Source organism: Equus caballus, chromosome 5 (genome assembly GCF_041296265.1).
Source record: "Equus caballus isolate H_3958 breed thoroughbred chromosome 5, TB-T2T, whole genome shotgun sequence".
Lineage (NCBI taxonomy): Eukaryota > Metazoa > Chordata > Mammalia > Perissodactyla > Equidae > Equus > Equus caballus.
In genome coordinates, this window is record NC_091688.1 from 44,322,477 (window position 1) to 44,350,180 (window position 27,704).

The window sequence follows — 27,704 nt, forward strand, 5'->3', positions numbered from 1 at the left end:
TCAGTTACTCCTGCCAGGATACCTTTCCTTCCTTCGCTCTTGGTAGTGATCTGAAGTAATCTGGTGGCAGCCATAGCTTAAAGTTTAACGAGTCTCTTCGTGTATCCTCTGGTGGAAATACTCCACTTCTGGGAAGCAGGACTTACAAATCCTCAGAGGCCAGAGTTGGGATAAGAGGCACAGGTTCCCCAGTTGGGTCACTAGGAGTGATGGTAATGAGGGGCTGTACCTACATCCACCGCTTGTTTCCCAGACACGTGTATTTTACTTAGGGACACAGCACTATAGGATGGCCATTGACCCCTGGTATATACTGCATCCTGAAGGATAATGCCTTATCTTTACAGGGTATCATCTCCAAGCTGATGCCTCAGCTATGCCTTCAACAGGCTGTTCCATTTTTCTATCTGGTGGGCTGCTTTTGGGTAGTATGGTCTATGATTAGACCAGTGGATCCCATGGTCATGTACCCAGTGCCTCCTTGCTATAATGTGGGACTCTAGGGGCTGGCCCTGTGGCCAAGTGGTTAAGTTCACATGCTCTGCTTTGGCGGCCCAGGATTTTGCCGGTTCAGATCCTGGACATGGACATGGCACCGCTCATCAAGCCATGCTGAGGCAGCGTCCCACATGCCACAAGTAGAGAGACCTACAACTAGAATATACAACTGTGTACTGGGGGGCTTTGGGGAGAAGAAGAAAAATTTTAAAAAGATTGGCAACAGATGTTAGCTCACGTGCCAATCTTAAAAAAAAAAAAGTGGGACTCTTGGTTCCAATGCAATGTTATGCAAGATCTCATGCCAATGGATCAAATATCTTGTAAGCCCTTGGATGGTGGTGCTAAGGCTCCACTAAGGCGGTGCAGGCAGGAAAGACAAACCCATACCCATAATATACATCAAGTCCAGACAAGATGGAACACTGCCCTTCTGGGGGGTAGGGATTCAATGTAATCAGCTTACTACCCAGTGGCTGGATGCTTTCCTTGAGGAATTGGTGACGTATCAGGGGCTTAGTGTTGGTCTGTTACTAGCAAGTTGGACATTCACAGCAGCTGTAGCTAGGTCAGCCTTGGTGAGTCCATGATGTGCCCGTGCATAGCTTCCACCATGGCTCCTCCATTCACATGGCCACTTTGCCATCATTGGGTGCCAATAACAGACTAGCTAATACCAACTGGCTAAGTCATTCAGTCTACTTTGTTGGTTGGTACCTTTCCTGTGGTGGATGTTCTCTAGTGGGCATTAACATGCACTACAAAAATCATCATACTTTGTACCATTCTCAGGTCAACTATATGCCTTTTCCTCAGACATCCTTGTCTTCAGCAGTTTTTCTTTTTCCAGGCCTCTGATCGACCAGCCAGTCCATTCACCACTGTCCATGAGTCTATTCCTTTTTTTCTTTAATTATTTTTTTTTTATTGAGGTCATATTGGTTTATAACATTATGTAATTTCAGGTGTACATTATTATATATAAGTTTCTGTATAGACTGCATCGTGCTCACCACCAACAATCTAATTTTTACCTGTCACCATACATATGTGCCCCTTTAACCCTTTAGCCCCATTCCCCACCCCCTTCCTCTGTGGTAAGCACCAAATCTGTTCTCTTTATTCATGAGTTTATCTTCCATATATGAGTGAAATCATGCAGTGTTTGTCTTTCTCTGTCCAGCTTATTTCGCTTAACATAATACCTTCAGGGTCCATCCATGTTGTTGTCAATGGGATAATTTTGTCCTTTTTTATGGCTGAGTAGAATTCCATTGTATTTATATACACCACATCTTCTTTAACCATTCATCAGTTGGTGGGCACTTGGGTTGCTTCCATGTCTGGGCTATTGTGAATAATGCTGCAGTGAACACAGGGGTGCATAAATCTCTTTGGATCATTGATTTCAAGTTCTTTGGATCTATACCCAGTAGTGGGATAGCTGGATCATAATGGTTATTCTTTTTTTAATTTTTTGAGAAATCTCCATACTGTTTTCCATAGTGGCTGCACCAGTTTGCATTCCCACCACAGTGTATGAGGGTTCCCTTTTTTCCACATCCTCTCCAACACTTATTATTTCTCCTCTTAATTATAGCCATTCTGATGGGTGTAAGGTGATATCTCATTGTAGTTTTGATTTACATTTCCCTAATAATTAGTCATGTTGAACATCTTTTCATTTGCCTGTTGGCCATTTGTATATCATCTTTGGAAAAATGTCTGTTCATATCCTATACCCATTTTTTGATCAGGTTGTTTGTCTTTTTGTTGTTGGGTTGTATGAGTTCATTATATATTTTGGAAGTTAACCCCTTGTCAGATATATGATTTTCAAATATTTTCTCCCAGTTGGTGGGTTGTCTTCATTTTGTTCATGGTTTCCTTTGCCTTGCAGAAGCTTTTTAGTCTGATGTGGTTCCATTTGTTTGTTTTTTCTTTTGTTTCCCTTGCCTGAGTGAGTCTATATTCTTTCTTCAGATGGTGCACTGCCTGAAGCTCTGCCCACTGGGAAAATTTCCGTCACTGCCATCTTTCAGGGCCACCTCTAAGTGGGGCCATAGTACATCCACAGTCTATTTTCAGCTTACTTCCACCTACCCACTGAGACAACCCATACATTAACCAAGCCCAGCCTTTTTCCTCTTTTGTCATCTGGTCATGAGGGATTCCCCCGTGTGGAGATAGATGTGAACTGAAGGAGAAGCACCAATCTGGTCATCTGCTTAAGCAGCTTACTTTTGTCTTCCAGCCCTGCTTGTGCCCGGTTCTATATGTATCATTTTCATCTTATGAAGGATTGCTGATGGGCCCATCTGACCTTATGACTTATGAGTCTGGCAGAACCCCAGTCATAACAGAATTTCTGGCTACATGATCACCTGATGTCCCATGAGCAAGCACATGGTCTCCACTAGGACTCAGTAGCATGACAGGAGCTATCTTTTGAAAGGTGTATAGTACTCTGTCAGATGGCATGGCCTTGCCCTAGAACTGTAGGGGTCTGTATATGACTTCCTATTGAGGCTTGCCATAAACAGCATGTGGCATCTTTTCCCATCACACCTTTAACAAAATAGGGTGTCTTGAGGACCAAGCAGCAGGGTCATTTGTACCACAATCTGGACCTGTTACAGAGCCTTTTCCTGCTCTGGGTCCCACTCAAAGTTGGCAACCTTTTGTATCACCCAATATATGTGTCAGAGCAGTATTCTCAAGTGTGGAATGTGCTATCTGTAGACCCCAAAGAGGTTTACCAAGCATTGTGCTCCCTTCTTAGTGGTGAGAGGTATGAGAAGTAAAATTTCTCCTTTACTTTGGAGGGAACGTCCTGGCATGGTCCAGATCACTGGACCTCCAAAAACTTCACTGAATCTTTGCAGGGTTTGTGTACTACCATTTGAAGAATGTTTATCCTATCAAGGCTTTGTGTACTTGCCATTTCTTGCTCATTCTTTGCAATTACCATGATGTCAACCAAGTATAGTAATGTGATATTCTTTGGAATGTCCAGATGGTCCAAGTCTCTTCAGATTATATTATGACAGAGGGTGGGAGAGTTTACATGGTCCAGGCACAAGATTGTAAATGTATATTATCTGTCATCTAAATAGTGAAAGCAAACTTTTTATGATACTCCTTTCTTACAGAGTTGAAAAAGAATATATTGCTCAGATTAATGGCCACCTACCATGTAGCTGAGGCTGTGTTAATCTGCTCTAGCAAAGATACCACATTTGACGCAGCAGATATAATTGAAATTGCTTGTTGATTGAGATTGCCATAATCCACTGTCATTCTCCAGGAACTCTCTGGTTTTAGCAGGGGCCAGACTGGTGAATTAAATGGCATTATGATGGGGACCACCATCCCTGCATCCTTTAGGTCTTCAAGAGGGACACTAATGTTATATTTTTTATTTTTTATTCTTGGCCTGAAATAGTAGAGGCAGTGTCAGGAGCTTCATGTAGGCCTTCCTCACTATGATAGCTCTTAAACTACTAAGGTAAACGTAGTTCTGCCAACTTTCAAATGAGTCCATTTCAGTTATCCATGAAGGACCAATGAAATGACCACTAGGTGGATCTGTGAACCCACTAGACCGACTGAGAGCCAGACTTGGACCTGGAATACACTAGCCATTCTAACAGCAGGCCATGGTGACATTTTAGATGTTTGGATGTCAATGTCAAACAGGACCCTGTATCCAACAGTTCGTAAAATGGTTGGCTATTCCTCTTTCTCCAATGTGTATTATGCAAATAAATGGTCATCAGTCCCTATGGGATAGGACTGGGGGAATTATTACCTTATACACTTGTCATGGTATTTCAGGGTCCTCTCTCCTAGGAACCCAGTCTCTTTCATCAGTTGTTTCCAGCTGAAAAACTGACTCAGGAAGACTTCACTTCCACCTATGAAGTAATCACAGCTACAGAAATTGCCCTTCCACTATAAATAGCTATAAAACCATACAAAGTTATAAAAGAAATGTTTATAGATATTGCAAAGCCAATAGTGCAGAACTTTGTTAACTGAGAAAAGGGAAACGAGGTGAGCCCTAAGATTGCCTCAGTTTACTACAGTAGTTTCCTGCACTCTATCCTAGGGAGCAGTGCAGAGGGGGGAACCCAAATAAAGTCACTGGTCTTACTGAGTAAAGAAGACAGATTAGTGTTGTTGGAGGATAAATTAGCTAGAAATTGAGGAGCAGAACACTGGAGATAAGGGAATGACACAGAGAGAGCTGTGAAGATCTGCAGAGGGATCCCCTCAAATGTTTGACTGAAACTGACCTGTGCATGCATGGGGGGAAGGTCCATGAGACTAGAGGATAAAATCACCAGAAGGCAGTAGGCCAAACATTTCCCAGAGCTAACGCAAGATTGGAAATATTTTGTGTTCCTGACAGCCAGTGTATGTAAGATCTTATAATACATGGAGCATCAGGTAAAATCCTCAAAAGGACTCAGTAGTGGGCATGAGAATAAAGGCTACTCTGGACCAACCCTTGCAAAGCTTGAAAGCAAGCCTTGAAAGGATCAAACTGATACCAAGTATGCAGGAATCAAGTCCAACACTCATTAAAGAAATGCAACAAAATCTAGCACTGAACAACCTAAAATTCCCAATGTCTGATATCCAATCAAATATTACCATTAAAAAGAGACAAAAGGGGCTGGCCCCGTGGCCGAGTGGTTGGGTTCGCGCGCTCCGCTGCAGGCAGCCCAGTGTTTCGTTGGTTCGAATCGTGGGCGCGGACATGGCGCTGCTCATTGGGCCACGCTGAGGCAGCATCCCACATGCCACAACTAGGTGGACCCACAACGAAGAATATACAACTATGTACTGGGGGGCTTTGGGGAGAAAAAGGAAAAAAAAATAAAATCTTTAAAAAAAAAAGAGACAGAAAAATGTTACCCAGACCAAGAGAAACAGTCCCAGAAATGCCAGTAATGGTGGAATTCGTAGAGAGGACATTAAAACAGCTATAAATATGCTTCATACACTTAAGAATATAAAGGAAAAAAATGTAATAAGAGAAATGGAATATAAGGAAGATCCAAATGGAACTTTTGGAGATGAAAAATACAATATATGAAATGAAAAATACACTGATGGAACTTCTCCTTCTAGGAAGATAGAGTAGATGTACTTTTATCATTCCTGGTAGAACTGTAACCCTGGAAATTATATATAAAACAAACATAAGACTTTGAAAGGTGGAAAAAAGAAAGTAGACTGGTTAGGGACCTTGGGACCCAGGAAAAACACTGTGGTGAGTCTCTTGGGTTTTCTTTTTGCTTCATTTATCCCAGATTTGGAGCTGAATAAACCAGCAACCTGGAAATGCCAATGGGGCACAAATGGGCCCCCCCCAAAAAAAAAAATCCTAACAAACACCTGTTCCTGCCAGCCAAAGGAACAGCCTAGCAAGACAGAAAACTTCTAGACAATAACTGCTCTACTCTAGCCAACCACCACAAACAACACTGAGGCCCTACCCTCGCCCATGCCCAGTCTTAGTGGGGAACCTAGACTTACATCCTTGCAAGATTCTAACAAGTCACCCCAACACCCCTGCCAGGGTGATGTCACAGAAGGCCAAGTAGGGAACCATGACTTTCATCCCCACCAGCCAGTAATGAGCCCTCCTCCTCCTCCATTGTCAGTAAAGACCATGGTGTCAGTGTGGAACTTGGACATCTACTCCCACCTGGCAGAAATGAGGCATCCTTCTGCCTTCCTACAGGGTAGTATCAGAGGAGGCCTAGCAGAGAGTCAGGACTTTCACCATTACCCAGCAGTAATGAGGCCACATCTACCAAAGTATCAGTGGAGACCATGTGGGGAGCTGGAACTCACACTCCCACTCAGCAGTAAAGAGGAGCTCCACTTGGGTGTCAATAGAGGTGAAGTGGGAAATCTGAAATTCTACTTCCACCTGACAACAATGAATTCCTACTTCACCCTCCCCTGCCAAAGCAGTGTCAGAGAAAGTTAATTAAAACAAGTGTTAAGATTCAGAGTCTTATAACATAATACTAAAATTTAAAACTCTCATCATACCAAGAACCAGGAAGATCTCAAAATGAATGAAAAAAGACAATCAATAGATGCCAATATTGCAATGACAGAGATATTAGAATTATCTGACAAATATTTTGAAGCAGCCATGATAAAAATGCCTCACCAAGCAATTATGATCACACTTGAGACAAATGAAAAAAAATAGCTTCAGCAAAGAAATAGAAAATCTCAAAGAAATAGAAGATATAAAGAGGAACCAAGTGGAAATACTGTATTAGAACTATAAAATATAATAATTGAAACGAAGAGTTCAGTGGATGGGTTCAACAGCAGAATGAAGAGGATAGAGGAAAGAATCTGTGAGCTGAAAGATAGAATAATAGAAATTACCCAATCTGAACAATGCAGAGAAAATAGACTGAAAAAAATGAATGGAATCTCAGGGACCTGTGAGATTATAACAAAAGATCTAACATTCCTGTCATTGGAGTCCCAGATGGAGAGGAGACAGAAGGCAGGGCTGAAAAAGTACACAAAAGAATAATGGCTGAAAACTTCTCAAATTTGTCAAGAGACTTAAACGTACTGATTCCAGAAACTAAGCAAATCCTAAACAAGATAAACCCAAAGAAGTTCATGCTAAGACACATCATAATTAAATTTCTGAAATCTAAAGACTAAAGAAAAAATCTTGAAAGCAGCTAGAGAAAAATGACACCTATAAAGGAAAAAAAATCAAATGACAGCAGATTTCTCATCAAAAACCATGGAGGCAAGAAGGAAGTGGTACACTGTTTTTCAAGTGCTGGAAGAAAACTGTCAACCCAGAATTCTATACCCAGAAAAAATATCCTTCAGGAATGAAGGGGAAATAAGCCACATTCAGACAAAGGAAAGATAAGAGAGTTTGTCACCAGTAGACTTACTCTAAAAGAATGACTAAAGGAAGTTCTCTAAACAGAAAAGGAAAAAAAGATCTAAAGAGAAATGAAAACTTACTAATGCTATATTAATGTTTATAGGAACTTTATTCCCTAAATGGAAACAAGCCAAATAGCCATCAACCATGGATCAACAATGGAATACTACTCAGCAAGATGAAGAAACAAACTAATGATACACACAACACTGATAAATCTAAAAATATGCTACATAAAAGAAGTTGGACACAAAAGACTACATGCTGTATGATTTCATTTATGTGAAATTCTTAAAAAGGCAAAACTCTAGTGACATAATATCAGTGATGGCTAGGAGCCAGAGCTTTGGATGGGGGTTGACTGAAAGGGGAACGAGCTGTGATGGGCTGGTAAATGTTTAACGATCAGCTTTCAGCGGAAAGGGAGCCCTGATTTGTAGCATTTGCCAATTTCTATGGTGTAATTGTTCCTTCCTTTGCCAGTTTCACATTACCAACGTCACTGAACACTGAGTAGGGATGAGAGGCTAGCTAACAATTGGATCTCACTAGGTGGTATGATTTGGCTCCAGCACACCTCTGGGCACAAGAGAATGTTGTGGGATGATGGAAATGTTACATATCTTAAACAACTGTATGTATTTGAAAAACTTATTAAAGTATACATTTTAAATTGGTAAATTTTAATGTAAATAAATTATACCTCAATAAAGATTTATTTTTTAAATCGGGCTCAATAAAGATGTATATTTTAAAGCAGGCTCAGGTGTAAAAACAGCAAGGAATTGTAACTTTTTATCAGATTAGCTTCCCTCAGCCTTCTGATCATCCATCCTTGATTTCTTTTTATTGTACACATTGAGCAATATCCTTGTTGAGTGCCATGTATCTTGTTCCCAAGAAAGCCATGTTCTATTAATTGATCTCCAGAGCTCTCTGTCTGTCAGACCCTGGCTGCCTCTCCAACCCTTCTGCTCAGTACAGTAATTCAGCCACTTTGATTCCAATGGTCAGGCACCCACCACTGGCCCGTTTCAGCATCCTATCATCCTCATTGCTGTCAGTGAGCCTAGTTCTGTGACAGCTCAGCCCTGGCCTACAGAGCAAGGCCATCCCCGAACTTCACAATGAAACTGGTGCTCGTCTCCAGTGCTTTCTTTATCACTTCAATAAATAGAATTTGGGCCCTCTGATGGAACATAATCATTTGGTGAATTTTCTGGCTTTACTTAGCGTATTCACTCTAACATGCCCACTTTTTTGAGCCTTTTGATGCCTTCTTCCACGATATACCATGGCAGTTCTGGCATTTCTACTTCACTTAACGTGGGCCCTGGCTTTCTGCAAGTTTCCAAGAGCCATCCTATCAGAATGTCAGCAACATCTCTTGAGGTCCTTGTCACAGTATGAAGTCCTGTGTCATGGGAAGGTGCTCTCATATTCATATACTCTCCCTTATCAGACTTTATGTCCCACTCTCCTTGACCCAATGCCCTCAGAATCCAGACCCACACAGCTTTTTCCATCTCCAGCCCGTACATGCTGGCCAGGCCCCCTAGTGCCTCTGGGCATAGTGCTCCCTTAGTGGGGCTCTTAGCTGAGTTCTGATGCACTTAATCCCACTTACTGGGGGCCAGGAGAGGAGACTGGGCAGATCTTGAAGGGAGTGCACATTGTCTTGCAAGATCCCTCTGCCATTTTCTAAGATACTTATGCAGGAGAATTTGGGGATTCAAGATTTTTTCAAGCACCAACCCAGGTGCCCCATCCCATGTCTCAAGTTCTCACTCCTTCCCAGTGGAGCTGCCAGAGTTAAGAATTCAAACTTCTCTGGAACTCTGCTACTCTTATAATTAAATTCTGGACCTTATTTTCAGCTATTTGGGTCCTCTAGATGCAGGAGATAAAAGCCTCTTCACAAGCTGCCAAGGAGAGCCTCAGCCTTTCAGTTAGCCTTTAATTAGTGACTGATCACCCTCAGCCTTCCTTCGTCTTCCTCCAATGCATTGCTAGCCTCCAGCAGCAGCCATCCAATTCTGTTGTCTTTATAACTTCTCAAGCCGGATACATATCCCCCACTAGTGCATTCCCTTCCCCCAGGATCCGATCCTAGTGCACCTCTAGTGAACGTTTTAACAACTGCACTGATCCAGCGTGCCAGAGGCCATCCGTCCTCTACCTACCACCAGTGATGGGGTCCTCACTGCTAGTTGGCCAGCAGGTGATTCAGCTTTAAAATCTCATGTTAGAATCTGCTTCTTCAGTACTCTTGGCATCAGTTGTTGCCAGGTTGTGTTCCTGGGAAACATATTTCAAGATGGAGATTTGAGTAAAGGAAGTTTATTAGGGCATGCTGTTGGGACCAACACTACCTGTGAGAAAGTGAAGGCCACAGGATTGGACAGAAGGAGCTCTGGAGCTGTTGTGACCCTTCAGTGTTGTCCCTCATGGAGACAAGGGAATCAGACCTTTATACTCCCATATTGACCAAGGGATACAGGCTGTGTCAGGATAGGGCAGGCATGACCTTCAATGATTTTTCAGTCAAGGGCAATTTCTAGAGGGGTCCCAGCTGAGAACTGTTAGCCACCAAAACACCCAGGAGCTTGGGCAGGAGGGAAGAGTGGGATGATGCTTCAGTCCTGAAGGCAGGCACTGGATGGCACACTGCAGCATCTACTCCAGTACCTTCAAAAATGAGAAGCAGAATAAATTTTTTTGATACTTCTCACCTAGGACAGCTACACACAACTTCTCTTCCCTCCTTCATGGTTTGGTGAGTGGAGTCTCACAGTCTGTTACTTTACTATTGGAAGGGTCATCAACTGAGGGAAAAAACTAAATAGACATTGTGTTTGGATCTTATTATAGCTTAGTCCTAGCACTCCTGTGACCTATTGAATACATGTGATCAAGGATACACTGCATCTTGAGCCAGCCCTGATGGCCTCGTGGTTAAAGTTCTGCGCACTCTGCTTTGGTGTCCTGGGTTCAGTTCCTGGGTGCAGAACCACACCAATCATCTGTCAGTAGCCATGCTGTGGCAGTGGCTCACATAGAAGAACCAGAAGAATTCATGACTATACACGACTACGTACTGGGAGGGGAGAAAAAAGGAGGAAAATTGGTAACAGATCTTAGCTTAGGGCAAATCTTCCCCTGGGAAAAAAAAACCCAGTTTTTAAAAAGTATTTAAAGAAAGAATACACTGTGCATCCTCCTTTCCTTGTTAAGGGGTGGACTACCTTTCTTTACACTCAATGGATGTTCCCGTAACATCTAGTTCAAGATGATGTACAGTATAGCGAATTCATGAAAATCACAGAGCTGGAAATTACTTTGAGTGAGATATAGTTGGCACTCAAATGTTTGCTGAATAAATGAATGGATTTTGTCCTCACCTACAGTTAGAATGGTAGGTTAACTACACAGAGGTATAAGTTCCTGAACTGTCATCCAGCCACTTTTTGTTCTCCAAGCTAAGTAATTCTAGGTATTTTTTTCTAGCATGAAATACTGGAATCACATTTGATTGGAAACCAGGAGAGTGCCAGCCCCCTCTACCACTCTGTCATATGTGGGCAAGTTTCTTCATCTGTAAAATAAGATTGGACTTACTGATCTCTAAGGCAGTTTCTGCTTGAAGAAATTCTATGCTTCAGTCCTCTACTTTGGCATTTGGTTTTCCTTTCTCTAGTTGTAAAGTGTGGAAATTAAATGCAGTAACCCATTTAGCCTCTTTCCCTCAGATTTAGCTCTCAGGTACATGCTAACTGAACAACTAACCTACCCTTACAGCTACCAGGCGACTATTGGAACTTTGTTCTCCCAGTCCCCAGAGATTCACTCATCACCGTAATTCTCTGAGGACTCTGGGCTATCGCTTCTCAGACTGATGCAAAGAACAGGCTGCTTGAAGTCCTGTTCCTGAAGGACCTGCCTCAGATTCCAGGCCGCCTGGGACCTATAAGAGACGGAGTCAGAAGTGTGCCTACTGAACCATTATGTTGGGTCATGAAGAAGCTTTCCTGAGAAAGCTCCAAGTCTTCAGTCTCACACTAAATAGTCTTAAACTCCAACAAGTCAACTTGCATTTAATTTTAGTTTACTTCCTTTTCTCTCCAAAATGCCGACACTTGGGACTCTCTCCTCAGTGCCCGTCCCCTGTGCCAGGCTAAATTGGTTTGGGGAAAATAATGCATTGAGTTCTGCTACTTCACTGAAATAGTAGTTGCTATCTGTGGAGGCCTACTATGGGCCAGGCACAGGTACAGTGCCTGGGCGTGTAATGACAACCCTCACAACAAATCCACAGGGACACGTTATCCCCCTTTATAGATGTGCAAACTCAGCAACACAAGGGAACTACAGGGATGGTTGAAGAGTGCCGGGAGTCTGCTCTTTTTCAACAAGCATTTAGTGAGAGGCTATTAGAAAAAGCACATTTGGTTCTTTTGGACTAGAGCTGAATTTTCCCATAGATGCTGAAAAACTTTGGGGTTTGCATGTCCATATGCGCCTGCCAGCCTGCTCCCAGGGAGATGTTTTCACAAATCGAATGTTAACATTCCTAGAGTTCAGTCACATCAACGATGCTCAAAGGTAAAATCTAGCAGCACCCCCCTCTTTTTACAGATATGAAAAACAAGGCCCTACGAGACTGTGTTAAACACAGAGATAAAAGTGAGAGAAGACTTCAGGAAGAACTTTCCTTGGAGGAAACAAGAATTGCCCTTTGGATTTAATAATGGGGAGATACGCTACTAGAGAGTAATCTGGTGCCTTTAATTCCGATCCATGTGTTAGCGTTCAGCTCCCATATTGGGAAATATTTTCTGGCCATCTCCTCATCGTTCCCTCACCCCACTACCACAGTACCAGTTACGTGCCCCTCCTCTGTGCGCCCATGATGGCTTGTGTGTTTCTCTTATCATTTCACTTTTGAAACTGTGTTATAATCCTATGTATGTGTCTTTACTCACTAGACTGAGTTCCTTGAGGAAAGAGTATGTGTTATTTCCAAAACTTTGCGCCCTGAGTATGTAATATACCCTAATATTTCTTGAGTCAATGAGTGAATAAGTAAGTGAATAAATAAATGAATGAATAATCAACCTTGCAAGCTTTCTTTCTTCCAACACTTTTAAGAAGGAAACATCCCAGGAGCTCATGAAGCAGCACTGAAGGAGATAAGGCCCTGGATTTTGTAACTTCTGAGTGAACTTTCTATTCCAGGAATCTGTGAATTTGTGGATATTTTCCCACTTAGCCTTGTTTCTCTTCCTTCTGCTGATTCTGCAGTCAGGCCTAGAACAGGCGTTCTCCGAGTGGTGTCTCCAGCCACGCCCAGGAGAGGGCAGTAGAGCCCCGTCCTGCTAGACGGAGAGGGCCTTGCTTTCTAGGCGCAGCCCTTCCTTCCCACCCCTTGAACAGCAAGACGGAGGTAATCCTTACAGCAAGCCTGTGAGAGCTGCTGCTCCAGTTGTGAGGATGAGGAGCCTGACACAGAGAGGTCACTCTAGGTCACACGGTGGCAAAGGTAGGCCTGCCTGTTTGTCCCCATTACCTCTGGCTATCAGGTCCAATCTGCGCAACATTTTCAAGAAGCTCCTCATGTTCTTAGCCTAAAGTAAAACAGATCCAAAGAGATGGAAACTGTCAGATCCGTGGATGCTCAAGCATCTCCCATTACAAAAGCCCACCCTTGACCCTGCTTCCCCTTCTAACTACTGCCCTTCCTCCGTCTTCTCACAGCCATGCTCCTAGAAGGTTGTCTCCACGGGCAGTGTGCATCTACTCCACATCCTCAGCTCACAATCGCTACTAAAGCCACCAGTCTGACTTCTGCCAAACCCACTGAAGCTATTCGTATTAATAGTACCCATGACCCAATTGCAAATTCAGTGAAAACCTTTTGGTCTAAATTCATCTCTCTATTTCTCCCGCCCTTATCTACTGCCCTTCTGTATTAGTGAATGACCCATCATCTCTCTCCTTGCTCAGGAAAGAAACCTGGAAGTCATTCTAGAATCTACACCCCCTTTATAATTCTACCCCATTCAAACCACAAGTCCTGCCTCCTAAATAAATCTAGAACTCATCTGCTGTTTTCATGCCACTGCATAGATCACGCCCTCATCCTGCAGTTCAGGCTTCTAACCACCATCCATCCAATCATCCAGCAAGTGTGCACTGAGCAGCTGCCTGTGCCAGGCATGGTTGTAGGTGCTGGCCTTGGAGAGACGAACAAGACTGACGAGGCCTGCTCACTGGAGCTCACATTCTTGGAGCCACAGACAATAACAAGAAAGTAAGCAAACAAGATAAATAGATGTTATGAAGAAAACAAAACAGAGTGTTTGATAGAGAATGGCTGGGGGGTACTTTAAATTAAATATTAAAAAATATCTGTGCAAGGCTACTTCAGTTGGATCCCTAGGACAGGACTCTCTGAGAAAGTGACAGTAAGCTATCTAGGGCATTGCAGGCTGGCTAAAGACTCAATTTCCCAGCCTCCCTTAAAGAGGAGGCCGTGTACACAGTTCTGGCCAACGTGACGTTGGTGGGGATCGAGGGGGTGTTTCTGGAGAAGCATTTCATTTCCAGAAAAGAAAGACAAGTATCACTGACACAGCCCTTCCTGGTCTTCCTGCTCCTCCTTTGACCATGAGGGAAAGAGAAGCTGAAGAGAGGTGGGCCCTGAACCGAGGCCAGCAGCCACCACCTCCAGACTTGATATGTGAGAAAAGCAAGGCCCATTTGCTTAGCAGAATTTTCTTTCAGTGCAGAGCATCCCAGCTTCGACCCCCAGCCCTGTAGATCTGGGGAAGAGAAATCCAGGCAGAGTTCAAAGGCCCTAAAGTGGGCACTGCCTTGGCATGTTTGAGGAAGAGAGAAAAGATCAGTGTCGCTGGAGCATAGTGAGGGGGGAGAGAAAGAGTGGGAAAAGTCTGAGAGGTGGAGAGGGTTTTGCAAAACTTTGTAAGTCCCTGGAAAGCCACCTGGATTTTATTTTAAGTCCACGGAAGATCACTGAAGGGTTCTAGGCAGGAGAGTGACATACTCTGATTTAGGTTTCTTAAAAGATCCTTCCAGCTATGACATGGCGAATGAATCAGGGAGTGCGGGTGGGGCACACACTGCTTTGGGGCTGACCCAATAGCTGTTCCCCTCTCCTTTTCTCTTGCCATCTTTGCTTTACAAGTGAGAGGAGTCAGATGTTCCCTTTCCTGATCTCTCTTGCACTTGGGTGGACCACGTGACCCTGATCTGGCCTGACCCTGGTGGGGAGGACTTTCAGGAAAACTTTTCCTTCCTCATAAAAAGGGGATGGACTCAGCTGGTGTGGCTCTTCTTCCTTCTCTGCGCGGAGTGCAGAAATGGCCCCTGCGAGTGCAGGAGCCCTCTTACAAAGGTGAGGCCATAGGCTAAGGCTGGCAGAGTAGAAAGATGGAAGCCTGGTCGGGGTACTTGTCGACATCATTAAACTTTTGAATCTTGCTTACTGCCAGACTTATCAGGTGAGCAAAATAACCCCCTATTTGCATAAGCCACTTGTGCAGCTAAACACATTGTCAACTGATAGAGTGGGCAGGAGAGTCAGCAAAGAGACCAGCTAGGACGTGGATCAGGTGAGACATGATGGTGGCTTGGACTCTGGTGATTGTCTCCCTACAGGTCTTTCCATTTCTAGTCTTAGTTTCTTCTCATTTGTCTCCCACACTGTGACACTTCGTAAATGTAAATCTCTGCATGAACTCCTCTTGGCTTAAAATTCCTTGCTGGCTCTCCATCTCCATTGCTTCCATGAGCTTCCGTGAGGTTCCCCTCACTCCCTCAGGCAGACCTGGTGTTCTTCCTTCTACCTCCTCCTATATATGTACCTACTTCCATCACAGGTATATAACTGTCTTTATAGCAACTGATATAACGTAGCTGCTCATTCAGTTATACAAGCATTCATTCTCCGCACGGATGCTTACTGAGCACTTGCTATATGGAGACACAGGGCTGGGAGTCAGGAATTCAATAGTGAACAAGTTCGATTTTTAGATTTGGCCCCTGCCCTGATGGAGCTTTCAGTCTAAAAGGTGAGCTATTCTGACAGTTAAGGTTTGGGGAGAAAAGCAGCCCATCTCCCAGACTATAGCCCACTGCACGGCAAGACAACCCCTGGGCCCTAGCACACTATCGCACGCAAGGTAGATGCATGATGGCCACATAGTAAATGCATTCCTCACTCAGGAAGGCCTTGAAATGTATTTCAAATGAAATGCACTTCTTATTTCTACCAGGAAACTCCCCAGGACTGAGTGATTGCCCTCTCACAGCATTAAATCGGGCACTCAAGCATCCTGACAAACCCCTTGCGCTCTCCCCACGTTGTTGCAGGTCTCTTCTCCCAGGAAAGGTTCCGAGGGTGTCTAACATAACACTTCACATCAGAGGTCCTCAGTAGACGTGTGTTTTTTGCTGAAGGCTCCGTTTGGATTTTCTAAACAGGGATGCCTCATTGTCAGAGCTAGAGCTGCTGAAGTGTGATTCCAAAATCACTTAAAATAACTCCGCAGGGTCCTGTTCTATAACTTATTATGTGTAGTTTTAATAGTTCTCTAAACACCCTGTTTTGTTGCCCTCTCTACTACTGCAGGTGATGGCAGCTGGGAACAAGACAGGCGGAGACAAGAGAAATAAAAATAATACAGCCCACGCTTTGGGCTGTGCTCCTGTTGCCATGGTGATATTGACCCGTGACATACAGGTGAGAGGCCCTGTTTACAGTGGAGCCAGTGGGCTGTGGAGGCCAGAGAGGCAGGACATACAGATGCAAGACTTCCACGCCTCCTGGGCCTGGAAAGGACTTCATAAGGCCGACTGCTCCAGTTTCCTGCCTCTTAGCTGAAAATCAAATGGATGGGCAGCTTGTTCCTAAAAATCCTAAACAACAAACGCCACCACCTCTCTGAGTCATCTGTTAGGCTCACATTTCACAATATTCATGACCCTGAATAGGTTTTCTATGTCTAATATCATTCTCTCTTGTTGTCCTTCCAGCCCAATTCCTTTTATTATTGCTTCTATGGAAATAAAAGTTAACCATCACCTGTACACTCTGGACAGTAACCCAGGAGGTAAGATAAAGAGAAAACAAAACCACAGCTGAAGTGTGGACTCTGTTCATTTCAGCACCACCACGACCAGTGTGGTCCCCACCCCTGTTCTTTCCTCTGGTCTTGCTCTGGGAGTGAGTGGCCTGGAGGGGCAGGGAGCACACGGTATTGAGGCACATGTGGAAACAGCCTGCTGACCCAGCCCACAGGCTGCCAGGGACAGAGAAACAGGCCTGCTGTCCACCAGGTCAGAGTGGGGGCAGGGTAGCCCTCCCATGAGGGACGTCTTCCTCTCCTGAGTGAAATAAAGCACAGAGAGCAGGAAGGTCTGTTTTAGTGAGTATCTTTAAAAGCTTTGCCACAACAGACAGAGCCCAAGGCAGCCTGGAAACCCACAGTGATGGCAACAGGGCTCTCTTGCTTCCAGATGACCCTGCAAAACAGAAATGGTTCTGCTAAATCAGGAGTGTGGCTTTTTCCCACCTCACATTAAAAAAAAGAAAAAAACAAAATCCCAGCCTTCAGAATCATTTCAGAAATCATCCTGCCTGAAAAATGTGTGACGGCCCTAATGGCACAGCCTGGATTGAAGGTGAGGGGAGCAGAAAAGCGCCCAATCCCAGACGCACCGGCGGGGGGGTGGGGGGGGGGGCACTGCTCCCACCCTTCCCAGAAGCAATGGGAGGCCCCCCTCCACTCCCATCACCAAGGACATAAGGAAAAGGCCATCTGCAGGGACTCTCTGGAATTCTGTAGCTGGCGAGTAAAGTCTTGATACTAATGGGTCCCACCCCCACATCCCTGTCACTCTCTTTACCCCCAACTACTCTGCTTCCATTCTCTTAATCCATTGCACTAGATTAAGATGACAGACGTCTCTTCCCGCCGCAGACATGCTAGACAAACCCTGGGCCTCTCTTCATAGTCCTTAATTCCCCAAAATAGTGTCAAGAAAACTAAACACTTGCATGAAACTTCTCTTCAGCTCCTCCCTCTGGTTTCTTTCCCACCCTGGGCCAAGAAGCCAGTGCTTATTTTCACAAGAGGAAAGAAGCTTCCGTCTGTAAGTGAGGTTAACACCCACCCTGAGGCTGGATTCTTTCTGGTCTCTCTCAACAGCTGAGCATCGTGATTTTGCTAATTAAGCTGCTTTCTTCTCCTTAATTAGCTGCATGTGAATCTTGTTGGGAAGTCTTGGATCTGTGAAATAGTCTAGGATAAGAATCAAAAAGAAGAAATCATCTAAACCCAAGGGAACAAGACTGGGAGGGAGACAGCTTATTCTGCTAAAAAGTTAGCATGTCTCGGTCTTAGCAGGACTGTTACTGGTGGCCCTGTTTTACAACATAATATGAGATGTCACAGCAAATCCTGTGGTCACTGTCCCCAGCCCAAGGAGTTCTCAGCCTGCCAGCTCAAACGCTCCCAGGAAGGGCTGACACAGGATGGCTCCTGTCCCCACCACACTGCCCTGCCATTTGCCAGCTTGCTGACGCACAGGGAGCCATCAGAGGGCTGAGGGAGTCTCTGGGTTTTCTGCTCCCAGCCCATCCTGGGGCCCAAATAAATGCCAAGTGTTATTCTTGTTTCAACTCGGCTTGCCAGCTCCTGTCTCTGAGATATCACGCCCTCTCTGAGAATATCCTCTCAGAGGAGAACCAGGCTCTTGCAGGATGACGACAGAAGAGGTTTTTATACACCCAGCATAATGTGAATCAGAGGCAGCATCTGCTGTTGCAGCAAAGACATACTTAGATTCAGTTAGAAACGATTTGAGGCCGTAAGCAACTCCCAGGGCTAACAGGACCCAAGAAATCATCCAGCCCAGCCCCGTCCCTCTAAATACCACTGACCTCAAGCCATATGGGGGCAGCGGAGCCATTTGAATCACCTGGGGAGCCTTTAAAACTGTGAATCCCGGGCCCCACCCCAGACTAACTAAAAACCTCTGGGGTGGGTCTGGGCATCAGCGTTGTTAAAAGCTCCCCAGGTAATTCTACCGTGCAGCCAGGCTTGTGAACCCTGCTTTAAGATTCCAGGAAAAGAGCTGCCAGCATGTTCCTTTGGGAATCTCAAAATCCTCACCATGAGGAAGTTCTGCCTCATTTCTTATCTGTCCTCATTTTGAGGAAATGACAATGGAGGAAAGAGCCTTCTGAAAAAAGCTCCCCTGGAGGACATCAGGTGAAGAAGTCCCCCAAACGCGAATCCTGGGCTTGTCCGGGTCTAAACTCCCAGTAACACCACTTGCGGTGGCTTATCAAACACCCAGAATGGACACTGCCTTACTCACCTGCAGCAAATTCTTGGATGTTGTCTGGTCTTTTCAAAAACATTTCTCTGGAAAACATTAGGGAAAAAGGGCAGGAGGCAGAGGCTTTAAGGCAGGCTGTGCTACGGCTGCTGGTCCTGAGCTTGCAGGAAGCACACTGACCCAACACACACCCGTCTTGGGAGTCAGAAAGCCAGAGGACTCCTGACAAAGACCCCTTCATTCCTGATTTTCCTTGAAGTCAGGATCTGAGGCATGGAGCAAACCATCCTACATGGCGATAAGCCTAGGGATTGCTCACTCGAAAGACAGCTGTGTTGCAGCCAGGCGAAGCTTGTCAGGCATTCAGCAACATTCCCACGGAACCAGAGACCAAGCCAGGGGCGGGCGGCGAGGATGGGGAGCATGCTGCCTAGTCCTGGAGGGGCTTGAGTGTGGTGAGACAGATCTGCAAGCCCACAACCTTCTGATAAGTTTAACAATAAACTCCCATGGGCTGGGGGCAGAATACAACAAACAAAGCTGAGAAGATGGACTGAAGATGGTGGCTGGCCCTGCGGTGCAGTGGCCCCCGTGACAACACCTGCGCTGCTGGTGCCACTGGGAGTTGAGAATGCCTTGTGTCACATAGTTTTCTGTTCCTGAAGAGTGTTCACAGTATCTCCCTTTACAAAAACCCTGTGAAACAGCAATGACTGTTCCTCATTTTACATATGAAGAAATCAAGCCTTCAAAAGGTTAATCATCTGTCCAGGTTCATAAAGCAAGTAAAGAAAGGAGGGCCCAGGTCTTGTGATTCCAAGGCCAGTGCTCTCTACAACTCTTGGCCATGGCTGCCCTGCCCACCAGCCTAGAAGGCCTCACCAGGCCAGGAGCTCCTGCCTCCCAAGTGTCAAGAATTTTGCTTCCCTTTTCCTCCTTCAATTCAACTTGATAATTATGGAGCACAAATTATGTGTAAGTAACTGTACTAGATATGAGGGATTGATTTTAAAAAGGATAAAATATAGCCCCACCTCAAAGACGTTACAGTCTATAAAAGGGAATGGTAAGTTCCCAAATGTCCAAAAGGCCAAGGAGCCTCCCAGAAGGGCTCCTAGAAGGGTACTAAATAATGCGCTGGGAGATCAGAGGAGAGAGGAATGCAACTGAGAGCAGGACCCCCAAAATCTTCACAGAGCAGCTGGCATTTGAGAGGACCGTGAGGTGTACACGGGATTTCAGTAGGCAGGACAAGGGCTTGGGGACAGGAGCCTTCCCTGGTTCCAGAGTCAGGGAAGTTGCAAGAGCAAAGGCCTGGAAATGAAAAGAAACAGCCCATGTTCCATAGACGGTGAACTCCTCGACGGGAGGAACTGGGTCGCATCCACCTTTGTATCCCCAGGGTCTGGAAGAGCACTCCCCGAGTGTCAACGCCCCTCCACCAGGCTGGTGGAGTGACCAGAGAGGTTCGGTCTGGCAGAGCAGGGCATGTGTGCGAGGAGCAGTGGGACGTGAAGGGGCCTCTGTGAGGAGGGCCTGGAAGGCCCAGGAGAGACGTTTACACTCAGTTCAAAAGTCAATGGGAATGGATAGACCAAGTGTGGTGTGGTCACACGGTGGAATACCACACAGCAAAGAAAATGGAGGATCTACAAGATACTGTTGAGCAAAAGAAGCCAGGACAATCGAGTACATGTTGTAGAATTCCCTTTATATAAAGTTCAAAAAAGGCAAAACAAATCCATGCTGTGAGAAGTCAGGATACTGGCTACCTTTTAGGGGGAAGTGACTGGAAGGGCCACAAAGGGTCTGAGGTGCCAATCACGTTCTATTTCTTGATCTGGACCCTAGTGTGTTCTCCGCTTGTGAAAGTTCATCCAGTTTAGGATATGCCCCTTTTCTGTACTTTATATTTCAATAGAATGTTTTTTGGGTTTAAGTCACTGTTGTGAAGCCACTGAAGTTTTTTCCAACCAAGGAATGATATGATGAGTGATGTATTTTAGGAAGATTCATCTGCCTGGGTGTTTACAAAAGCATCAAAGTCTTTCTACAATTTCACACTTGGCTATTATATCTCCAGCCTAAAACCTGAGATCTCTGGGTGCCTAAAATAAGTTAGATTCCTACTCTTCCCATTTTTCAGGCCCAAAATTCAAGGTATCAGGAGTTCTGTACACTGTATATATGAGTATAGACTAGAGAGCCGTGGCTGAATAGCGACAAATCATTAGAATCTGGAAAACCCAATCTGGGAGCTCTCTTCCCAACAAAACCTATTCAGAGCTTCCCGTGGCTTAGAATGAGTCTAGAGCAGAGACCTGCAGAACATGAGGACAGGCATGCTGCCCAGGCTTCTGTCTGCTCTTCTCCCTTTCTCTTTTTCACAGGAAGGACCATCTGAAGCATCCAGTACAGATGAGGGCTTGACTCTGGTTCATCCTGGTACCACCCAGAGGAAATAACAATAACGCCAAACAAACAAAAGCAAACTCTCAAACTCCAAATACTTCCTCTCCCCCTCCCACCTCCACCCCAGAAAGAGAAAGGCCTAAAAGAGGCCAGGAGGATTTCATGTAAGGTAGCTTCAGAGACAGCAAAAGGAAAAGCCTGGTGGCCTACCTGGCCCGGGGAGGGGGATGCTAAGGAAGGAAAGGGAAGATGCCTGAGGCTGTCCCTGCAGCTCCCCCTGGAAACTGTTCCTGGACAGAGAAGCAGAGCCATCCCTGATATGTAACTAAAACTATGGCCCTCTTCATTCACCACCCCGGAGGGTGAACAATGCAAATGGTGATTTTTTACATCTTTAACATCTATCTCCAATCTCCCTGCTGGAATCATTCCTAACTTTGATTGCAAGCTCCCCAGGAAAGGAACAATGTCATCCTGTATTTCCCTTTAGAAGACAAGGTACAAAAAGTGATGGCTTGATCCCCAGGGCAGACACGGACAGAGGATCCTTAAACCATCTTGTGTCAAAGGCTTACCCTGACCCGAATAAAACCAGCCTTCACAGACAGGTTTCAGCTTTCCCTTTCTCCTTCCCCTGTCTGCCCTCTGAGAAGCTGCTGCCACTTGGAGAAATGGTTAAAATATGAAGAACAGTGAGATCCAGGAAACACAAATGGGCCTGGGGAAAAAGACACCTCTCCAGGCCTACTTTTGAGAAGACAAAGGAGAGCCCTACCTCTGGCTCCCCAGCTCCTGTGCGCTTACAACGCAACACAGTGGAAAAACCAGGGGTTTGGATCCCGGTTCTGCAACTTGGGGAAGGTACCTCACCTCTTGGTCTGTAAAATGGAAGGGATAATAAACTATCTTTTGTGGAGTTGCTAGGAGGGTCAGCAAAAGTGTACCAAGATGCCATGTACTGTGTGGGCCCTGGGGACACAAACATGGCTCCAGCAGCTTGGAGCTTTGGTCCAGGGAGAGAAACAGAAGATGCACAATGCAATTACAATGGAGTATGATAGCTGCTAGTGTAGGAAACCAACACCGGGCCTGGATGTGGAAGGCATTATTATTATTTAAACCTTGCCTATTTGTCTATAGCCAAACAGTATTTGAGATAGCTCTATCGTCTTTACCCATTGCTGCTCCATGATTTTTTTCCCCTCAATTCTTTGCCTTTCATCCCATAGGGAGAATTCTCCAGCAAATGCCATGCTGAAAGGCAGTGTGGGGGAAGGAAAAACATACTTCAGGATATGCTGAAAATGGCCTTCTCTTCCCCAAGACTTAAGCGGAGTGGCTTCCGACCCTCCGAGTCCTTCTACAACAGTGTTCTCAGGTACGCAAGGGCCAAACATCTGAATTTGTTTTAAGTTCTAGTGATCTTGTTAAGCTCTTCTGACGGAGAATAGTGTTCTACACCCAGTGGCTGCCTGTAGACTTTCTCAGCGCCGAATCCCTCTTCCAACTGTCACAAGGCACATATTTATCCTTACAGCTAAAGGGAATGGATATTAGTATTTTTGAGAATTTAGAGATAACTAAAGGAAACCTCTAGAGATAACTCAAGAAAACACTGGGTGCCACAAATCCCAGAGTTAGAAAAAATTCAATCTTAGGATATTTTCTAACTGTCAGACCCTAAAGGAAGCAGTAGGAAGTGTTCAAAGAAAGAAGGGGTCACTCACACTCATCTGTCCCAAACAAGATTTGGTAAAATTTTCCACGAGTTGCTCAAGGCGGCTCTGGAAAACCACCTACCTGAAGAAACCACTTAGGAGCAACTCCACTTCTTTGTGGGTCCGTAGGTACTTTTCGTTAGCAATCCGAGTCTGAATCTAGGGGACAAGACCAAAGGGTCACGCTCCATGAGGAGACAGATTTCAGGGTTCAAGTCCTGGAGGTGCGAAGGGCTGGGGGACGCAACGTGCGCGTTTAACCCGGGGCTTTTCCCTGGATGTCCTCACAGACCGACATCTCCAGGCTGCCTCCGGCTTAGGCGTAGGGGTCTCAACCAAGCACGGGTCCCCACGGTCGGAAGTCCTCGTTTGTATCTAAGTTAATCTGTCCGGCATAATTTCGGTCCATTTCTCTGGCCAGCTCCCTTTTTCAGTTCTTCCCGCCCTTCCAGGCGCCTGCCGGGCTCTGTTCAGCGCCCCAGAAGCCCGGGTTCCGCCGGGGGTCTTCCCGCGCCCCTTCTCCCGGAGGCCCTCCTCCCTATCCGGGGCCCTCACCCTGGTGGAGCTGCACTTTGACGGAGGCGGGGCGGGGGGGGTGCACCCACCTTGAAGTCGCGCAGCTGCTGCACCTGCGCGGGGCTCAGCGCCCCGGGGTCGGACTCCAGAAGGCAGCCCTGCAGCGTCGCCATCTTGTCGCGGTCGTCATGGCGACGGGCCGTGCGCGCCGCGAGGCCCCGCCCCCAAGCCCGGCCCTCTCCAGCCAGGGGGAGGGGCTGAGGGAAGCCTAGGGGAGGCACCTCTGAAGCCCACGAGGGAACTCGGGAGGGTCTTTAAGAATTTCCTTCCCCAGATTTGGGGACTGACTTGCCGGCTTGACTGTGTATGGGATGAGCCTTTCTTGACCATGGCCAACCTCAAATAGTTTTTTTCTCAGCTGCAGCGCAAAACTGGAAAAAGAGTTCCTAAAGCAGAGTCTCCCAGAATTTGGTTCCTGACCCTCTCACTTGGGTGGAAGCTGGATGAAGCCTAGTAGCTGGGAAAGAGAATTAGGCTTCTTCTCTTTTTGGCTGCCTGGAAGCCAAACCCCTCCATGTATCCTGTAGACACTTGACATTGAAGTGTTAAATTCTTCTTCTTCTTCTTCTTTTTTTAGCTGAGGAAGATTCGCCCTGAGCTAACATCTGTTGCCAATCTTCCTCTTTTTGCTTGAGGAAGGTTCCCCCTGAGCTAACATCTGTTGCCAATCTTCCTTTATGTTTTTTATGTGGGTCACCACCACAGCATGGCCACTAATGACTGGTGTAGGTCTGCACCCAGGAAGCAAACCCTGGCTGCTGAAGCAGAGCATGCAGAACTTAACCACTAGGCCACATAGTGGCCCCTCTGAAGTCTTAGAGTCTTAAAACAATAAGAAAGCACTCCATAGGATGGAGTGAACTGAGTTCTGCAAAGGAAAGAACATTCTCAGACTAAAGATGGTGGAAAGGATCTGGGGGGACATCCTACCAGAAGTTGCCCCTCTTGGACTGACTTTCTTGTATAGATTAACTTGCTCCTCATAAGTTCTAAATTATTTCTCCCACTCCCAATTGAGTCGGGGAGGGGAGAGGCAGTGGGTCTTGGAGATGCGTTCTTCTAGTATCTAGTTAAGAAGGGAAAGTGAAGCATAAAGCCAGAGAGCTGGATATAGTGGCCTGGAAAGGGCAGGAGCCTGTCCGTCAATGGACACGGGCTGAGCTTCTACACCGCCAGAGACTGTGCCCAGCAGAGGCCTTCCGAGAGGCAGAGAAGGAGCCCACAAGGGAGGCCGTCTTTTCAGCTTTGTGAACAAGTGCCCAAGGAGCAAGGAAAGAGCATGAGAAACAAGCCCAGCATTCGGCCGTGGCCTTGGAGGGGTCTCTTGGTGGTCTGCCTATATCCTTCTCAGCAAAGACTAAGGAAAAGAAGTGAAAATGTTGGCAGTTCTCAAGCCAGGAAAAACCCCACAAGAGATAGATTAGGCAGTGGGCGGCAAGCCTCTCCCCCTTCCCGGAACAACATCCGGCTAGGAACCGTTTCGGTTGTTTGTTTTTAGGAGAGAGAATTAGCAAGAGTGAGAGGTAGATAAGCTGCCATCTGTCAGAAGTGATTTTTTCAGGCAGGAGCAGAGGTTAATCAGAGATGATAGTTCCTATTGGCCGAGACCTGTCTCTTCCCACCCCACCCATCGACCCCGAGAACTAGTGGTGGAACCTCTAGCTGCACCATCCAATATGGTTACCATGAGCCACCTGTGGCTATTGAACACATGAAATGTTGCTGTGTCAGATGTGTAGTAAGTAGAAAATACACACTGGGTTTTGAAGGCTTAGTATAAAAAATGTAAAATATCTCATTAATAATCTTTATATTGATTACATGTTGAATATTTTGCATATATTATATAAACACATTGAATAATACTTTGGATATATTGGTTAAATAGAAAGTTTTTTTTTTGAAGATTGGCCCTGAGCTAACATCTGTTGCCAATCTCCCTCTTTTTTTTTTCTCCCCAAAGCCCCAGTACATAGTTGTATATCCTAGTTGTAGGTCATTCTAGTTTTTCAGTGTGGGATGCCACCACAGCATGGATTAATGATCGGTGTGTAGGTCCACGCCCAGGATCCTACCCGGTGAACCCTGGGCCACCGAAATGGAGCCTGTGAACTTAACCAATGGGCCATGGGCCGGCCTCCTAAAATATATTATTAAAAGTAATTTCAGGGCCGGCCTCTTAAAATATATTATTAAAAGTAATTTCAGGGCCAGCCCGGTGGTGCAGCGGTTAAGTGAGCACGTTCCGCTTCAGCGCACGGGGTTCACAGGTTCTGATCCCGGGTGTGGACATGGCACCTCTTGGCAAGCCATGCTGTGGTAGGCATCCCACACATAAAGTAGAGGAAGATGGGCACGGATGTTAGCTCAGGGCCAGTCTTCCTCAGCAAAAAGAGGAGGATTGGCAGCAGATCTTAGCTCAGGGCTAATCTTCCTCAAAAAAAACCAAAACCAAAAACAAACAAACAAACAAAAAAAGTAATTTCACTGTTTCGTTTTACTTTTTTATGTGGCTACTAGAAATTTTTAAATTATATCTGTGGCTTGCATTATATTAAACAGTGCTGGTGTGGACTGGCAAGTCTGCACATGCACACACACATGTGCATATGTGTGCACAATTCTCTCTATCTGCCACCCCCATGCATAAAGTAGTTAACATCCTCCTTCTGCTAGTCTCTGATCTTCTTGTGGTTTGAGAATCAATCCAGCCTTTCTTGACCCATCGCATCCCAAGGCCCAATTCCCAAATACCCATGTGTGTAAATGAGAGAAGCTACTTTTATTTGCTTCACAACATCTCAGTCCTCACTATTGCATATTGTGTTGGCCTGTCTTACCTCTCCACTTGAGGTAGAAGCCATTTGAGGGAAGGAAGGCCATGCGATCAATTCTCTGTACACTGTGACAGCTTCTGCTGCAGATGTCTTCACTCCGGTTTCAGTTAGCGAGGCCAGCAAGTATGTGGTGACTAGCCACTCTGCCCACACACACCACCACTACATTTTGCCCTTCCTGAAAAACATCCCAATTATTCAGCATTTCTCATTTCCTAAGAATCTAAAACTAGGAGTAGAGCTCTCCCTTTTTAGTCAATAATCTTTTTATGTAGGGCAGCTTAGCGTTGAGTGCGGAGGAATAAGGAAGAAGGTGAGTTTCGTGATGGTGGGCAGAGAAAGTGCCTTGGAGGAACTAGGGCTTGGGAAGCCTCATTGCCTCCTGGAGAGCAACCCCCCAGCATGGTCCTCTGAGTCACAGGGTTTTCCCTCCAGTCTCTACTTCACATGGCTCCCCTCCCCCACAGCCTGAAGGAAAACAGAGATGAGCCCCCAGTCACCCAGCAAGGAGGGCCTGACCAGACCTCCCACCTCTTCTCTCCTCTCAGACTGAAACCTTCCATCGGGGACCACAAACTAAGTGAAGGATTGGAGGTGTTTTGCTGCCTGCAGCTCTCTTCCCAATTGCTGACTGGAAGGAGGAGAGAAGGGAGTTCATTATAATTCATTTTTGTGAATGCTTAATATTTCAATTAATATGATTAGCCCTAAGACTGAATGAGCAGCAGGGCGGCAGATCTGCTGACAAGACACAGAGTAATGAGATCAGCAGGGCTGTGGGGGTCTTCCTAGGCTCCATCCTCAGAGGGCATGATCTGTTTAGCATCTCCATAAATACCAAGATCAGATTAGAAGGCAAGAAAAGGAGCAGTGGGGGTGGGGAGGTGAGTGGAAAGTTACTTTCCAGATGTGTCTGCACTCCTGATTCCCTGGCACTGCCATCATATTCTGACCACCCAACACTGGGTCCTCTACCATCTCCCTCAACCCACCCATCTTAGGGGACCCTACTGGAAGGACCTGAGCATCCGTTTGATGAAGTGTCTACACATACACACACTCAGACATACACACCTGCCAGAATGTGGCTTCAGGCAACAGAAACTCAGGCTAAAGGAGGATGGAAGGTGGTCAATGGAGAATCAAGCAGTAGAAAGGACATCTCTCACCCAGGGCCCAAATGAAGAAACAAGAAGAAGAAAGGCCAGGCTTAACCACTCCCTCCATTCCTAGGAGGAGTATTTGATGTGGGAGTTAAACGTGGGGACTCAGGAGCCAGACTGCCCATGCTCCACTCTCAGCTAGACCTCTCTCTAGCTGTGTGACCTTAGGCAGGTCATTTAAACT

At 45.8% G+C, this 27,704-nt stretch overlaps 1 protein-coding gene and 1 long non-coding RNA gene across 6 annotated transcripts; one reads left to right on the forward strand and one right to left on the reverse strand.

Moving 5' to 3' along the window:
- Positions 1-2,380: 2,380 nt before the first annotated feature.
- RIIAD1 (regulatory subunit of type II PKA R-subunit domain containing 1) lies at positions 2,381-24,388 on the reverse strand. Of its 5 annotated transcripts, none has more exons than XM_023641159.2 (7): positions 23,550-23,707; positions 23,027-23,103; positions 18,854-18,900; positions 17,645-17,772; positions 13,017-13,074; positions 10,372-10,547; positions 2,381-9,748 (listed from the first exon to the last, which is right to left on the reverse strand). In XM_023641159.2, the coding sequence occupies exons 1-4, from the start codon at positions 23,631-23,633 to the stop codon at positions 17,702-17,704; spliced, it is 279 nt and encodes a 92-aa protein (XP_023496927.1). In that variant the 5' UTR covers positions 23,634-23,707; the 3' UTR covers positions 2,381-9,748; positions 10,372-10,547; positions 13,017-13,074; positions 17,645-17,701. The 5 variants fall into 5 exon arrangements, with proteins under 5 accessions (XP_023496927.1, XP_023496926.1, XP_023496925.1 ...); XM_023641158.2 differs by having other exon boundaries at positions 12,905-13,074; XM_023641157.2 differs by lacking the exons at positions 2,381-9,748; positions 10,372-10,547 and adding an exon at positions 9,775-10,138.
- Positions 16,100-16,608, forward strand: LOC138924285 (uncharacterized). The gene is made up of 2 exons (XR_011439206.1): positions 16,100-16,211; positions 16,505-16,608. It is a non-coding gene; the product is annotated as an uncharacterized lncRNA (long non-coding RNA).
- Positions 24,389-27,704: the final 3,316 nt, after the last annotated feature.